Consider the following 15,145-nt stretch of genomic DNA (forward strand, 5'->3'; position numbering starts at 1 on the left):
TAAATAAAATTATTTCAGTAAATTTTTTAGTATCTCAAATTATCTAATAACTGTAAAAAGATTAAAATATTTTTAACAATTTGGAAAAAATCCTCAAAAAATTAACAAATATTTTAATTTTAATCGATTTTATTACATTGAATTGCATTTCTACCGCTGTTCTTAAAGAAGTGGGCCGTATATAAAGAGAAAAGCCAATTATACACACATCCTGCCCATACCAAACAAACTGCATTAACTAAAAATATAAAAATCCTTAGAATCTTATAAGCACCCAGATTATATATATACTTTTATGAATCTTACAAGTGGAATAATAAAAACAATATACCCCCCATATTTTTTGATGACGAGTATAACAACAAACAAACTACAATTTAATTTTGTTTGTTTACCTATATTATACTTTTTATTTGGCTCATTTTATATAAAAATAATTTTCTTCAACAAGTTCAACATAACGGATATAGATATTTGCAATTCGGTTTTGTGTTATATATTTTGCTCATATTTTTATTTCTTATTTTTTTATTATGTGAACAAATTAAATAAAATCATAGAAAAAGACAGGCCTTCCAAAATTCATTAGAGTTATCAAAGTCATTCAAAGTGTAAAAGTCACAACAATTTTAATTTTAAACAACAAAACTAAAAATAAACTAATGACTTGAAAATATAATAAGACGAATTTAAAATACTCTATAGAAATTTATATTATAAAATATAAAATATTTACAACAAACAAATTTTTTGTTAGTAAAAATTAAATCTGTTATCACTAGATGTATATACATATACATATATACATATGTATATATCTTTAAAGCTAGTGAACATTACTATGACAGTATCATTTCCAATCAGATCTGTAGCAAACTGAATGACTTGCACCAAATACCTCCACATTTACTAGTACTTTGATTAGGTTTTAAATTATAAAAACAATTGTGTCAAAACTGTATTAAATTTCAAACAGCTGATAACAAATATCATGCAAAATTTATTTAAAGCTCACAAACAAACTACGAATTTAATGTAGTAAAAAGCCGGACACCAAACGGTTTAAAACATTTAAAATCATTGGAGATTATTGGACAGCAGAGTGCAAACATGTCACAAAATAATAAAAGTCAGTAAAAGTAAATTGATTTAATGGAATTACAATTAATCCTGTTGTGTATTTTTTTTACTATTTTAATTTTTATGCGGCCATTTTTAATTAATACGATTCGAATACTTTTTTTAACATTTAATTAATTTAATTCCATTTTATTATTGCAGAGCTAACAATTGCAATGTGCCAATTGCCATGTGGCCACGATGTGACCACAAATGTACAAAATGCTGTTGAAGCCATCAAAGAGGCCAAGCAAAAAAATCCCAAAGTACAATTGGTAATTTTACCAGAAAGTTTCAATGCTCCATATGGTGTAGAGTTTTTTGCCAAGTACGCTGAAAAAGTGCCTGAAGGACCAACATGCCAGGCTTTGTCAAAAGTTGCAAAAACTTTGGGTATTTACATCATTGGTGGCAGTATAATTGAGCGTGCTTATTCGGATAAGTTGTATAACACCTGCACTGTATGGTCACCTGAGGGCAAACTAATTGGCAGACATCGTAAGGTTGGTAGTTGGAACATTTTCATTGGATTGATTTGTATCTAATTGACTTGTTATTGTTAGATTCATCTTTTCAACATTGACATTGATGTTGAGAACGATGGCGGTGCTAAATTCAACGAAGGTTTAGCTTTATCTGCTGGCAATGATTTTACCGTTGTAGATATTTTCAATCATAAAGTTGGTATTGGTATTTGTCACGACAAACGTTTTGATGAGTTGGCTCGCGTTTATCGTAATCAAGGTAAGTTTTGTTGTGATTTAAATTTATATAATTGAAAAGTTGTATTAAATCAGTTACTATAATTGAAAACCCGAAGTTTTTGCATACCTTGAACTTAGTCAAATCCCCGATTTTTTAAAATATAAAAATACTATAAAAATTTTTCTTAATACAACGGGAACAACTTCAAAAGTAAACAATTCACAAAAGCGAATAATTTTCTATGCATACCCATAAACATACATTTGTATGTATGCAAGTAAAAGGACTTTTTCAAACTATTGCACAATTGTATTAAAACAACTTTATATTTTCATAATACTTATGTATGTCGCTACCATAACATCCAATAATCATGTACCATGACTTTTAATTCATAACATTTACCACAATTATTTGTAATTAAATTTTAATTCACAAAATTATCATTTATTTCTGTCATTATTATTTAACTGTGTATATTTAATAACTACATACATATGTATATGTGCCAATAATAATTGAGGTTTTTTCGATTTTCTCCATTCTGTGTAGGCTGTGATATGATAGTTTATCCATCAGCCTTCTGTATTTGCCAAGGTCCCATGCATTGGGAACTTTTGCAACGTTCACGTGCCAACGATAATCAACTATTTGTCGTCACTTGCTCTCCCTCACGCAACAACATGTCCGGTTATGTTGCATATGGTCATTCCATGATTGTTGATCCATGGGGCCGTGTACAACGTGAGGCTGGTATTATGCGTGAAATAGTTATTGATGAACTTGGTAAGTGCTAAAGAGTGTCAAACTATTTGTGTTTGTCCAAGCAGTTGCATTATGAAATTAAATCTTTTCCAAATAATTTATTTTATATAATTCTCTTGCAGATTTCCAAATGGTCGATGATGTTCGCCGTCAATTGCCTTTGTTTGGTCAACGCCGCACTGATATGTACAACACAAATATGATAAAGCAATAATTATTTGCGGTTTGACAAGTTCATATTATTGCAGTTGATGATACAAATGTTCGCTGGCTGAATAGTTTTATGTTGTTTTCTTGTTGTATTTATATGAAAGTTATTGTTATATTAATAAAAATAAAAACTTAATATAATAATATAAGGCTACTTACCTTTTTTTAATTTCTTTATAGTCATTATTGATTTTTAATATTTCAGTAATTAATTGTCTGAAGAATACAGGTCTAATGTATTGGAAATGTTCTCAGCTGTAGCGGTATATTTTGCTGTTACATATGTATGTGCATAAGCACAAATGGTTGCAAATCATATGTATTTACAGGATTAGTGATAAATAAATCTTTATTTAAAAATTCAAAAATAATAATAAATTAAACCAGATCCTGATATACACGAGTGTTAAAATGTGGCATTAACAGTAAAGACATTCATTTTTTGTAGAATTCCAGCAAAAACTTAGTAACATGTTGTACTTACATAACCAATTTCTTTTCAATGACTACTGCATACCGTGTTCATAAAATATAAGTACTCTTATAATGACTTACTTGTAATCAGATTTGTAAAGTGTTTTTTTACCGCTTCAATTGTAGGTTTTACTTTATCACGCTTTTCTGTGTAAAACCCATTATTTAGGGGTACAAAAAACTTAGCAGTGGTATTGTAAGTACGACAGCGAACTAACGAACAAGATGCCCAGATTTTTATTCTGTGTAAGAATTTTTGGTTTTTAAAACAAAACAACATTTAAACTCGTTATTCGTAAGAAGTAACTTTAAGCAAACGTGATAAGCACTTGCCGACATCATGTTAAAATAATGAGTTAAAATGAAAAAGTAGAAAAAAGAGGATTTTTTTTAGCTTTTTAACTCATTACTTTTCAATTTAAATTTTTGCTGGGATGTTTCCAAATTTGTTTACTATTAAATCACAATTTCCGTTAGTAACCTATATTTATTTAGTTTTAAAAATGATATTGACAGTTGTTTAGAACTATACTTTCGCACTTCATCCAATCAATACGTTTTCTTTATAATGGCGCACATTTCATTAATAATAGCATATATGTATACAGACATACATACCCATGTTTACATAGCTCCTACAAAGACTATTGAATTTCACTTGTTTTTTCCACAGAAATGTGAAAATAATTGCTTTTCCCAATAGCCTCCCCACTACTACTAGCAAACTCAATACAAGCACTCGACGAATAATACATCGTAACCATAGAAATATAATATTGATAAAACTAACAAAATTTACAAAGGAAAAAATGCGATACTTTTTGTTGATGCTGCTACACTATTGTAGATATTGTAGTCGCAATAGTTGTTAGCAATTATCAACTGCAACAGAAAGAAGAATGTACATTCTCAAAGGAATCCAAATGCAATGCAGTAACCAAAAGAAGAGCAAACCAGAAAAAAATTAAACTACTACATGCAACAAAAGAATAAATACCACCATTAAAAAAGCACAAAAGAAATAAAAATCATCAGCAACATCGTCATCATCTGAGCAGCACCTTTGTATTTTCAGCCAAAACATCAATGATGAAGAATAAAGTAAAAGACACTTTTACATTAACAAACGATAAGGAACCAAGAAAGTTAACTAAAGACAACAGCAGCAACAAAGATGCTGGCAATATTAAAAATGAATTTAATGTAAGAATTTTAAAAGAAACGAATAATAGTATTACGCTGGAATGGAATTTAATTTCTGAAACAGATGTGTATGAAATTGAAGTGCATCATAAAGTCAAAGGATGGCAAAATGTTGATTGGTAAGTAGAAAGAAGAAGTAAAGAACTTAATATTTATTTGTGTAAAATTCATTGGCAATATTTAAATTTAAATCATAAGACCATTTCTATATATTTTTTTATTAAGGACTAGTAAATGTTTTTCCACAGTTACAAACTTAGACGAAAATTTTGGTTATATATTACGAGTTAAAGCTTTAAAATTAAATGCAGCCGAAGGTGCTTATTGGACATTACAAACTTCATCAGATATTGTTGTAAGTAAGTAGGAACAGTAGTTAACAACTGAACCGTTATAATTAATCCCAAAATCTCTATTTCCTGCTGTTGTTGTTTGCATCTAGGGCTGCACTTTGGCGGCTGAACCAACTGCAATTTGTCTTTTTCGTGCCATTAAAAAAGACCAACAATTTTTGGTTAAACGTATTTTACGTCATCGTCCTATTTTAATTGAATATCCAGGACCAAATGGTTACTTGCCTTTAGCTAATGCTATTGCGTTTAGTGAAATGTGTATTGTTGATGTGATACTTACCTATGGTGGTAGTGTCCATTTAGGAAATATAAATAATAAACGGACGCCATTGCATGTAAGTATGTTTATAAACCAGTCAGGCAGAAACTCATTGAATTTAAAAACTCAATAATTCATTCTAATGTTGATCACTGAAGGCGAAAAGATAGTTTGTCGTTTAACGATTATATATTTATTAAACATTTTGTTCATTTATCACAAAAATGAAATATCTCAAAAACATCATTTAAGAAAAAATGACGAACATTGAATTTAAAAACTCAATAATTCATTCTAATGTTGATCACTGAAGGCGAAAAGATAGTTTGTCATTTAACGATTATATATTTATTAAACATTTTGTTCATTTATCACAAAAATGAAATATCTCAAAAACATCATTTAAGAAAAAATGACGACTTACGTATTTACAAAATAACGTTTTAAATAGAAAGAATATTTTATAATATTGTTGTATGTATACTAATTATTGTATTTAGACTAAATATATATATATATATATATATATATATATATATATATATTATATATATATATATATATATATATATATATATATATATATATATATATATATATATATATATATATATATATATATATATATATATATAAATATATATATATATATTATTTATATATATATAATATATATTATATATATATATACATATATATTTATATATATATATATATATATATATATATATATATATATATATATATATATATATGTATATATATAATATATATATATATATTATATATATATATATAATATATATATATATATATAATATATATATATATATATATATATTTATATATATATATATATATATTTTTATATATATATAATATATATATATAATATATATATTATATATATATATATATATATATATATAATATATATATAATATATATATATATATATATGCATATCTTATATTTTCTGGATATTTTCCTTTAAAAAACTCTCACCTAATATACATTATCATAAGTGCATTTGTATCTTATACGCACAAAATTCAATATAAATATCCGCTTATTTCAACGATTTCATTGATATTTGTTTCTATTTACTTTTCACTTTCTTCATGTCAAAACACCCATCCACAGCAGGCCTTCTATTATGGACGTTTGCCGGTGGCGCGTATCTTGTTGAATAAAAAAGCCAATATGGAAGCCAAAGATATTTACGGTTTAACTGCCAGTCACTTGGCGGTAGATGCAAATCAAGGTGAGATTTTAAAATTTGCACTTGAAAATGGTGCCAATATAGAGGCCAGAGATGCATGTGGATGGACATTGTTAATGCGTGCAGGTAAGAAATTGAAAATACTAACAAAATTTTCATACGACAACTACATGTATGCGAATACTTGTGTTACATGTACCAGGAAACAGTTTAATTAAAACTTGAGATTTTTCATTACAGTGGTTATGGCTTCCGATTTAAGCATTTTAAAGTTATTGGTTATTTGTGGTGCTGATGTGGAGAGCAAGGATATGAATAATTTAAATTGTCAAGATTTGGCACGATTGTATGGCAATGACAAAGCTGCTGATTATTTTCAAAAAATCTTGAAATTAAAAAAGGAAAAAGAACTGCAAAGTAAAAATGAAAAACACAAATAGATGGTTAAGAATGTATAAGAATATTTTATTTCCAAAAACTATTTTATATTTTTATAAACAACGTACATTTCTTTCTGTCTGATAGCCACAAGAATATGTATGAAAGAATTCTTGCGTATGTTTTAAACCTAAATAGAAAACATTTTCCGCAAGATCTTTACCAAACTCACAAAAGTTTTGACCATATAAAGTGAAAAATATTTTGTTATTATTTAAATTATATTGCTTAAGAATCTCATTTTCTCTATCGAATATCTCCTGATTTTTACCCGAGGCACCCTTCCAATCGTTATAGTCAGCTAATGCATTACGAAAACTTTTTAAATAGACCACAGCTAAAATGCGAGCTTCCTCCAGAACATTCACAAACTGCGGCAACTTTAAACATTCAACTATTTCGGCAAAACGTTTGGGTTCGTAATAGCGTTCAGTAGTATTGAACAGTGTCATCCAGAGGTGAACATTCAAGGTGGCATAATAATATGACATAGGCTTATTACGACTCTGATAGACATATAAACTCCAATCTAAAATCGTGCGATGTGGACCATACTCATAAATCGAATTGCGTTTGCGAAATATTTCTAAATTTCGTATATTGTGTTGATAACTTTCCCGATACATTTTTAACGATTCATATTCGTAATCCAAATCACCCGTTCTGAAGTAGATTTGTGGTGTTCTAAACTTTTCTTTAAGTGACGCTAGTTTTAAACGTATAGGATTTCTGCCAAAGTTCTCAGTGTCCTCAGCTTTCTTTACAAATTCTGTTAGTATTTCAAGGAAGTTATGATGTTCATGTGAAGCACTATCAATATAATTTTTTGTTATAATATAAACGAATAATGGTTTAAAATATTCGAAGGATTCGCGATAGCAATCCTCAAGACCCTTTACAGTATTGCAGGATATAAAGAAATCCATAAGTTTTTGTTTTGCTTCAAATTGGTTACTATCATTTTGAAGTTCGGTTAGGAGTTGTATTACTTCATTTGTTTCGGGAAGATGTCCTGAAAAAGACAAATTTCAGTTGTATTAAATGAATTAAATTAATAAGCTCAGATTTAGCTACTTACCCAATATTGTAAATAATGGACGATTACGACCGCAAACATAATCAAAATAACTCTCACAAGCAAATTTATCCATGTCTATAGAATGTTCCAAACGTATTGCCATATTGTGTAACTCCTGTATGCGTAACTCTGACATATAACCCGTGTATGCGATTTGAGCATTTGACAGAGATAGAAAGTTCACAAGAACCAACAGCAATGCGGTGTTAAATAGTGGAAAAAGTTTCGTAACAGTTGAACGTCGGTTGGAATACGTAACGTGATGATACTGACGATGATGTTGACAAAGTACGAAAAATAAACAACACATGGTTATAATTTTCGGAAAAACTTCAAATGATAAATACTTTGTAGAATAGTGGTGGAACATATGGTTGGCATACCAAACCATCAAAATATCTAAGCAAAATGAAAAAAAAAATGCCAAATAAACTTTTTTCTTTTTAGTGATAAATTTGACTTTGATTTATTTCTACATTGCCCGTGGGTGGTATGGTCTCCAAATAGAACTCTTCAAAGTTATACATGCATATATATATGTATGTATAAAAGTTTTTGTTTATATTAGATTTTGTACACTATTGCTGATTTTCCGCTTTTTTGTGGGTTCAAAGCGCAATTTTTTTGTTTATATTGAAAACTTAAATAAACTCTAGACATGCAGTGAAATCTGTTTGTTGTGGTCCACAAGTAAACAAATGCTACACAACGTCTAACAAAGATGAGTTTTAAAATAAACTAAATTATGCTAAATCTGTGGAATATTGTTTAAGGGCCCGTGGTTAAACGTATAAAATGGCTTAAGAGAGGTTATGAGAGAATACTGCTTTAATATGGTCGCTGATTGTCAGTTTAAATGTGATAACGCTATCAGTTTTAAAATACATATACATATGAATGAAAATTAAACAAAAGCTTTTAATATTTCGAAAATTGTTTACAATTTTTTTTTGTGTGTGAGTATGCGCTACATGAAAATAAGAGGAGAATTAGATTCTAGTATGATATTGTGAAATGTAAATTATTGTCTAATTAAGTGGTATAAATTGTCGGTTTAATTTAATAAAATATTTGTTTCTATTCTCAAAATATTTAAATTTAGAAAAATCAAAAGTCACTCCTAAAAAACATATTTATAAAAATATTATGATTTTTAATTTATATTACATACCAGCAAATACTTAGACTAAAATGCTTAAAATGATCTAAACAATAGTAATTTTAAGTCATTATTTTAAAACGATTATATCATTGGGTGCAAGTACTTAACAGAAACGCTTCATGTAATTAAAATATGCAGTCGCTGTAAATTGCAAGGAAAAAATTCTACAGCTTCACAGGCAAGAGGGCTAATGAATTTGAAAATAATCAGACAATATATTATTAGTTATGAGATCCAGACGATATGTTGTATTATTTGGAAAGTATGTTAGGTATGGTTAGGTAAGTAATTACAATTGAAATGGGATAATTTTAATATTTGTAATTATAAAAAATTTATGTTTTTAAGTTTTCAATTTGTTTTGCTTCTACAAAACTACTTTTAGTTATTTTATGAAATATGTATATTGCAAATTTAGTAACTAGCATAAAAAAGAAAACGTATGAAAAAATATAAAAGTAAAATAATATGTATGCCTTAAAATCCATTTAGCGTGTTTTGTTTTACATATTCGTTTAATGGAAAAAATGAAAAATAGTAAAAAAAGAACAAAGTCTTTTAAGAGAAAACAACATTATATTACAAAATGTTATCACATTACACACAAACCCTGTATTTCATATGGAAAAAAGTATAGTTGGTCAAAACCGATGATATATTACCCTATATCTGCTATAAGAAAGAGGTAAAATAGGAACAAATTCTTGTGGAACTTATTATAACGATCATCATTTTTTATAAATGTACATACATGATTTTATAGCATTCAAAAAGCTATTTTATTGCAAATCTATTAGAAAGCAGTCTTTATAGAGTTAATTTGCATTTGGATATTTTATTTAAAATTATTTAATTTCTAAATAATAATCCGGAATGGCTAAATACCAGGATACAGTACTGGGCATTTTAATTGAAATAAAAATGAACCTAAGAAAGAACATATAGTAAGATACATATAAAACTTTATTTGTAAAATTTTCCACTTTATCTCAATGTATAGTAATATTTAATCAAAAGGCTAAATTGAAAGTTATCTAACAAAAATTATATTTAACGATTAAACAATATTTAGAAGTAGAAGTTGAGTTAACGGGCCTTAAAAGAATAAGTTTTAAATTTTAACAAAAAATTAAAACTGGAACAAAAAACTTTGAAACTAAAACACTGTAAATACTAAAATACAAATACTAAGGGTACTCATGAAACATATTTGCAAACTTTCACATTTGCAGAAATGATTATCTATATTATTTATAAGAGAAAATGTGATAGGCAATCAAATGTATCGGAAGGAAAATCACATAAAATTTGGAACAAGTTCAATGTAAAATTGAAATTGCACAGATTTCAAATTTGCGAGGATTTTTCACGTTTATATGAAAACCTTACTGTTTTTGTTTCAGAAATTACATAACATTCTATCTACACTCCTTTTTGCTATGCATAGCAATAAAGTGCCGAAAAAAATATATAATTTTCCCAAAAGTAAAGTGTTATATACCATTTACTTACAATTCGGCTCAATGCACTTTATGCGCTCACAACCATGGAATACATCTATACAAGTATATTAGTGGAAGAAAAATAAACTCGTATATGAGTTAATAATAAAATATTTTAAATCATTTAAAATTGAAAAATGTCGCACAACTACATATGGCTACTACGGTTACAGTTATCTAATGAACAAGAGGATTACGTTTGAATTTCGTGTGAACAATTTTTTCGTACGTAAAGCAAATTCATATTCATCTTATATTCGTAACTATTTATTTAATTTGTTATTTATAATAAATAATAAGTTAAAATGGTAATGTTTCATGTGAAAAGTTTGTCTGTGCCTAACAAAATATCTATTTAACTCATATTCTTAACTACTTATTTATAATAGAACTAATAAGTTAAAATGCTTATGCTCATATATTCTCTTTTTTTGTAAAATATTTTATTTGCATGTAAAAAACTGATATTTTTTTAATGCGGTGTCAGAATTTTTAACAAATGTCGATGTTGAGGTTATCTACCTTTTTTTTGGGTTTTAATTAGGATGGCGGTGCATTAAGCACTCATATTGCCAGGTTATCACACGTTTGTCCAGAGAAAACCCCATCAACCGACCTATACCTTCATATAGGAAGTTGGAGCATCCGGACTTGATTTCAAAAGTAAAAGAAAAATTTCCAGAGTTTTAATGGTCTCCACCAGTTTATATTTGAGTTTAAATGGTCTCCACCAGGTTATATCGTGAGTATTCTATGGTCTCCACCAATAAAAAACATAACCTCACTCTGAGGTAAAACGAAAGCACGCGTTTAATGAAGACAACGCAGAACTTAGAACAGTTATACGAAGTAGTGCATTCAATTAGTGCGGGGTGAGAAGTAATTCTGTCGAAAGCCCAGCAACAAGCACAAGCCTGACCGTCCTTAAAAAATTAAAACGATGACGTTAGAGTTGTTCCCCAACTCAGACCTGAATTACAACTGGTTATCAACCTTATTGAAAATTTTCTGTTTTTTTGATTTATTCATAATTTTTAGTTAATTTTGAAATCTATTTTTACAAAAGATATTTTAAACTAATAGTAATAATAATATACGACAACAAAACTTCTCAAATCAAAATTATCTATCTGTTTGAATCTAGCCCTCACATTTATATAAAATTATATGTATGTATATTATTATGAAACTTAAAAAAATTTATTTTTACCCATATTATGTAAAATTTGCTTAAAAAAAGAAAACCCTAAAAAAATTTATTCATAAAGTGGTGGGTGGTGGCAAATACCACTAGTGAGAGGAAGTAAAAAATATACAAGTATAAGATATTTGCAATTTTATTAAACAAACACTTTTTATCGAAAAACAGGAATACATCAAATATTTAATAAAAAATTTCTAACGTTCAAACAATTATGATAAAATTTCAATATTGCAAAATAGCAGTAAAAATCATTAAAATTTCGATATATAATAAAAAGGAATTTTTATGAAAATATTTAATTTTCTCATATTTTTATACGCACCATCCAAAAGGTTGGAGCGTATATGCATTATGTTATTCTGTTTGTAACACATTGATAGTCACCCAACTTTAGGCAATTTTTGCTAGGAACAATAGGTGAAAAGTTCAGTCATTTGAATAAAACCCTGTATGAATAAAATGTCCAGCCTTGAAACACCAATCCCCCTCCCCCCTGAATGACCAATTCATCCAATTCGACGGACATCGATTTTTAAAGTTGACTGACTTGACACGAAATTCCCCATATTTTTGCTCCGAATTAAATTATAACACGATCTACATAGCTAGTATATCCGCCTGCCTGTCGTCCTTGTGTTAAAACAGGAGTATGTTTCAATGTCACATAAAAGATGAGTATAAAACTAGTACTAGTACTTTAGGGTATTACAAACATCAGCACAAAAAAGTGTTGTTGTGAAAAATTAAATATTATATTAAAACTTTTACATATTAGAACAGGTACTTCTTTAAAAACTTTAAATTGAATCAATAAGTAATATTTAATTAGACTCAGATTTATAAAATATATAATGTAGGTATTACTGTAGGTAGGTATACGTATTCATATACATGATTTTTATTGGTTTAATTAAATAAAGTAATTAAATGGGTTTCATTTAAATTATCTAAAGAAAGTTTTTATAAAAAATTACTTTAAGAAAACTATAAATGTTCTTTTTTTCATCTAAAAATCACTATATATACCTTACTGCAACTTGAATGTTATCTATTCTAAATAAACACAAAATGAGTTACAAAAAATTAAGACATAGCCACATATTTTATTAAGATTTTAACACTTTTATCTAAATGTGTCTGCCTTTACAAAAGTTTTTACGTTTTTAAGCCTTTTATATAAACTATAACAATGTACAAATTTTCACTTAAGAAAATTTGTTTATTACACAAATTCTAAACAGACTTGACAGTCTGTATATCCCTTATTATCTAAATCACTTCCATTCAATACTGACAAATCCTTTTTATTCTTTTTCTGTCAGTATACAATAAAAGGTTACTAACATTCAAGGAAACTTATGGTAGTAAATTCTAAGTTAAGCACCTCATTAAAATGATAATCAAAGAAAAAATGATAAAAATAAAGTAAAAAAACTTTGTTCATATAAGTATGTATGCCTACTCATTCAAGTATTTATGTAAGTTTAATTCTTTTTTATTCTTGGCCCAGATTTAATGTTTTTAGTATAACTAACAATTTTGAAAAGTAGATCCTGAATAGGCATTTTTGCAAATATATTATTATATTTTCTTTTTAAAGAATATTTCCAAATTATAGCACCTGAACAGTCACACTCCATTCATAATGTTCACACAGACGTACAAATAACGAAGGGTTCAAAATTGATTTTCATCACATTAGAAAATAATGCTAAGGTGATAGAATGTGTAAAAAATGAATACAGGTCATGTAAGCAAAAATTGTAAATAATCACATTAAAGATGAAACATTTTCCAGTTTTATATTTTATTGAAATAATATAATATCTTTGTAGTTTTTAGTTATCTTAAGAATTATAATGCAAATTATTTTTTATTAGATTAAATAAAAGGGATTTTTTAAGTAGAATTTGAATATTTCATTAGTACAACATAGAATGAATATGTACATTTTTAACACAATCCAGAAGTTTTGATTGAAATTAATAAAAGCAAAGAATAGTGTTTGTAGGTTTAGGTATCATCCTTTAAAGTATCATATTTGACGACGATTAAAATTCTAAGGATATCACTTGTACATTTTTAATAAAATATTTGCGGATTATATATATTATATAATGAATTCCGGGAAAGAACACAGACAAAATAACATTTTTTGAACTCACATTATCAATATGTTCTTATATGAAGGAAATAAAATGACTGAGTTTTTTATTTTGAATAATTTCAATAAAGGTATTTTTAAGACTACAATACTGAATATTAATACTTATCAAAAAAATCATGTAGTATAATACAGACTAAAGACAATTTGTTTGATTATGACAAAAAATACTTGTTTATCTTAAGATATACCGACCGTATTTTTAAGGTTTTGAAAAATTTTTATAGATTTTTGATTTTTCATATGTGTCAAAGTTGTATTGAAAAAAAGAAACATTAGAAATAATTTTCTTCTGAAAAAAATAAACAAAAATATAAAATAAATTAAAAATAAAGGGAAAAATCAAGAATATCATTGAATTTATAAAAGTAAGAATTGATTGATGTATGTTTGAAATATTTATCAATTTATCTTACAGATTTTTTGACATACCGAACAAAATCTATAATATTTTTATTTTGAAATGTATTAATACTCAGTATTGTAGTCTGAAAATACCTTAAAGGCGATTTTACATTACAATACTTTGTATAAATATCAGAGTTTCATTGTCTTTAATACAAAATAAAATGTTTTGTCAAAATGTATTGAAAAATTTTCATTTATGTATTATGAAACCTAGTTTTTGGTTTATTTTCAATTTCAAAAAAATATAAAATTTTAAAAGTTCATATCTTTAAGACTTTATATTGGATTTTTTATTTAGAACACAATTTATTTCTGTGACAATTTCAACTATATTTAATATATTATCTTCAAAATTTTGACCTGTAGTTTTACAAATACACAATGACGAACAGATAAAAATAGCTTAGTCGACTCAGAAAGTAATTCTGATAAAGTACATTAGTCTGTCCGTCCTTCTGCGTGTCCATGTTAACTTTATGCTAACTCTCGTTTTGTTTAAAAATTATTTTAAGACCCATCTTATATACCATAATCCGTACACCGAACATAATTCATTGTTTGAATGATGCTTTATGTGCATAGTTCAGAAAATCAGTTTTTTATCAATAAATTGCAAAAGTGAAGAAATAACATTTTGAGAAAATGGACTGACATAGGAGGATTGTCATAAAATCGTAAAAGTTACCAAATATATATTATTAGTGTTGGAATAAAAATAACAAATTTTACTTTACCTTTTTTTCATTCTCCTAATATATTAATAATTTTTTGGCTGATTGAATAAACACTTCAAATATGTGTAAATTTTTTATTTTAACTTTTAAATAATAGTGCACATTTACGACATCTTTGGTTAAAAATTTAACATAGAGAATAAAA

The 15,145-nt window shown here is 27.0% G+C and overlaps 3 protein-coding genes across 4 annotated transcripts; 2 read left to right on the forward strand and 1 right to left on the reverse strand.

Moving 5' to 3' along the window:
- Window positions 1-969: 969 nt before the first annotated feature.
- LOC111675789 (omega-amidase NIT2-A-like) lies at window positions 970-2,953 on the forward strand. The gene is made up of 5 exons (XM_023436630.2): window positions 970-1,129; window positions 1,282-1,622; window positions 1,683-1,863; window positions 2,377-2,610; window positions 2,712-2,953. The coding sequence occupies exons 1-5, from the start codon at window positions 1,111-1,113 to the stop codon at window positions 2,801-2,803; spliced, it is 867 nt and encodes a 288-aa protein (XP_023292398.2). The 5' UTR covers window positions 970-1,110; the 3' UTR covers window positions 2,804-2,953.
- A 1,108-nt stretch (window positions 2,954-4,061) lies between these two features.
- LOC111675813 (ankyrin-1) lies at window positions 4,062-6,750 on the forward strand. 2 transcript variants are annotated; one of them, XM_046949048.1, is made up of 5 exons: window positions 4,062-4,595; window positions 4,702-4,831; window positions 4,919-5,164; window positions 6,232-6,436; window positions 6,551-6,750. In XM_046949048.1, exons 1-5 carry the CDS (start codon window positions 4,360-4,362, stop codon window positions 6,748-6,750), a joined length of 1,017 nt encoding a protein of 338 aa, XP_046805004.1. In that variant the 5' UTR covers window positions 4,062-4,359. The 2 variants fall into 2 exon arrangements, with proteins under 2 accessions (XP_046805004.1, XP_023292421.2); XM_023436653.2 differs by having other exon boundaries at window positions 4,486-4,595; window positions 4,725-4,831.
- Window positions 6,750-8,622, reverse strand: LOC111675823. Its single transcript, XM_023436664.2, has 3 exons — window positions 8,303-8,622; window positions 7,827-8,225; window positions 6,750-7,760 (listed from the first exon to the last, which is right to left on the reverse strand). The coding sequence occupies exons 2-3, from the start codon at window positions 8,215-8,217 to the stop codon at window positions 6,802-6,804; spliced, it is 1,350 nt and encodes a 449-aa protein (XP_023292432.2). The 5' UTR covers window positions 8,218-8,225; window positions 8,303-8,622; the 3' UTR covers window positions 6,750-6,801.
- Window positions 8,623-15,145: the final 6,523 nt, after the last annotated feature.

Source organism: Lucilia cuprina, chromosome 4 (genome assembly GCF_022045245.1).
Source record: "Lucilia cuprina isolate Lc7/37 chromosome 4, ASM2204524v1, whole genome shotgun sequence".
NCBI lineage: Eukaryota > Metazoa > Arthropoda > Insecta > Diptera > Calliphoridae > Lucilia > Lucilia cuprina.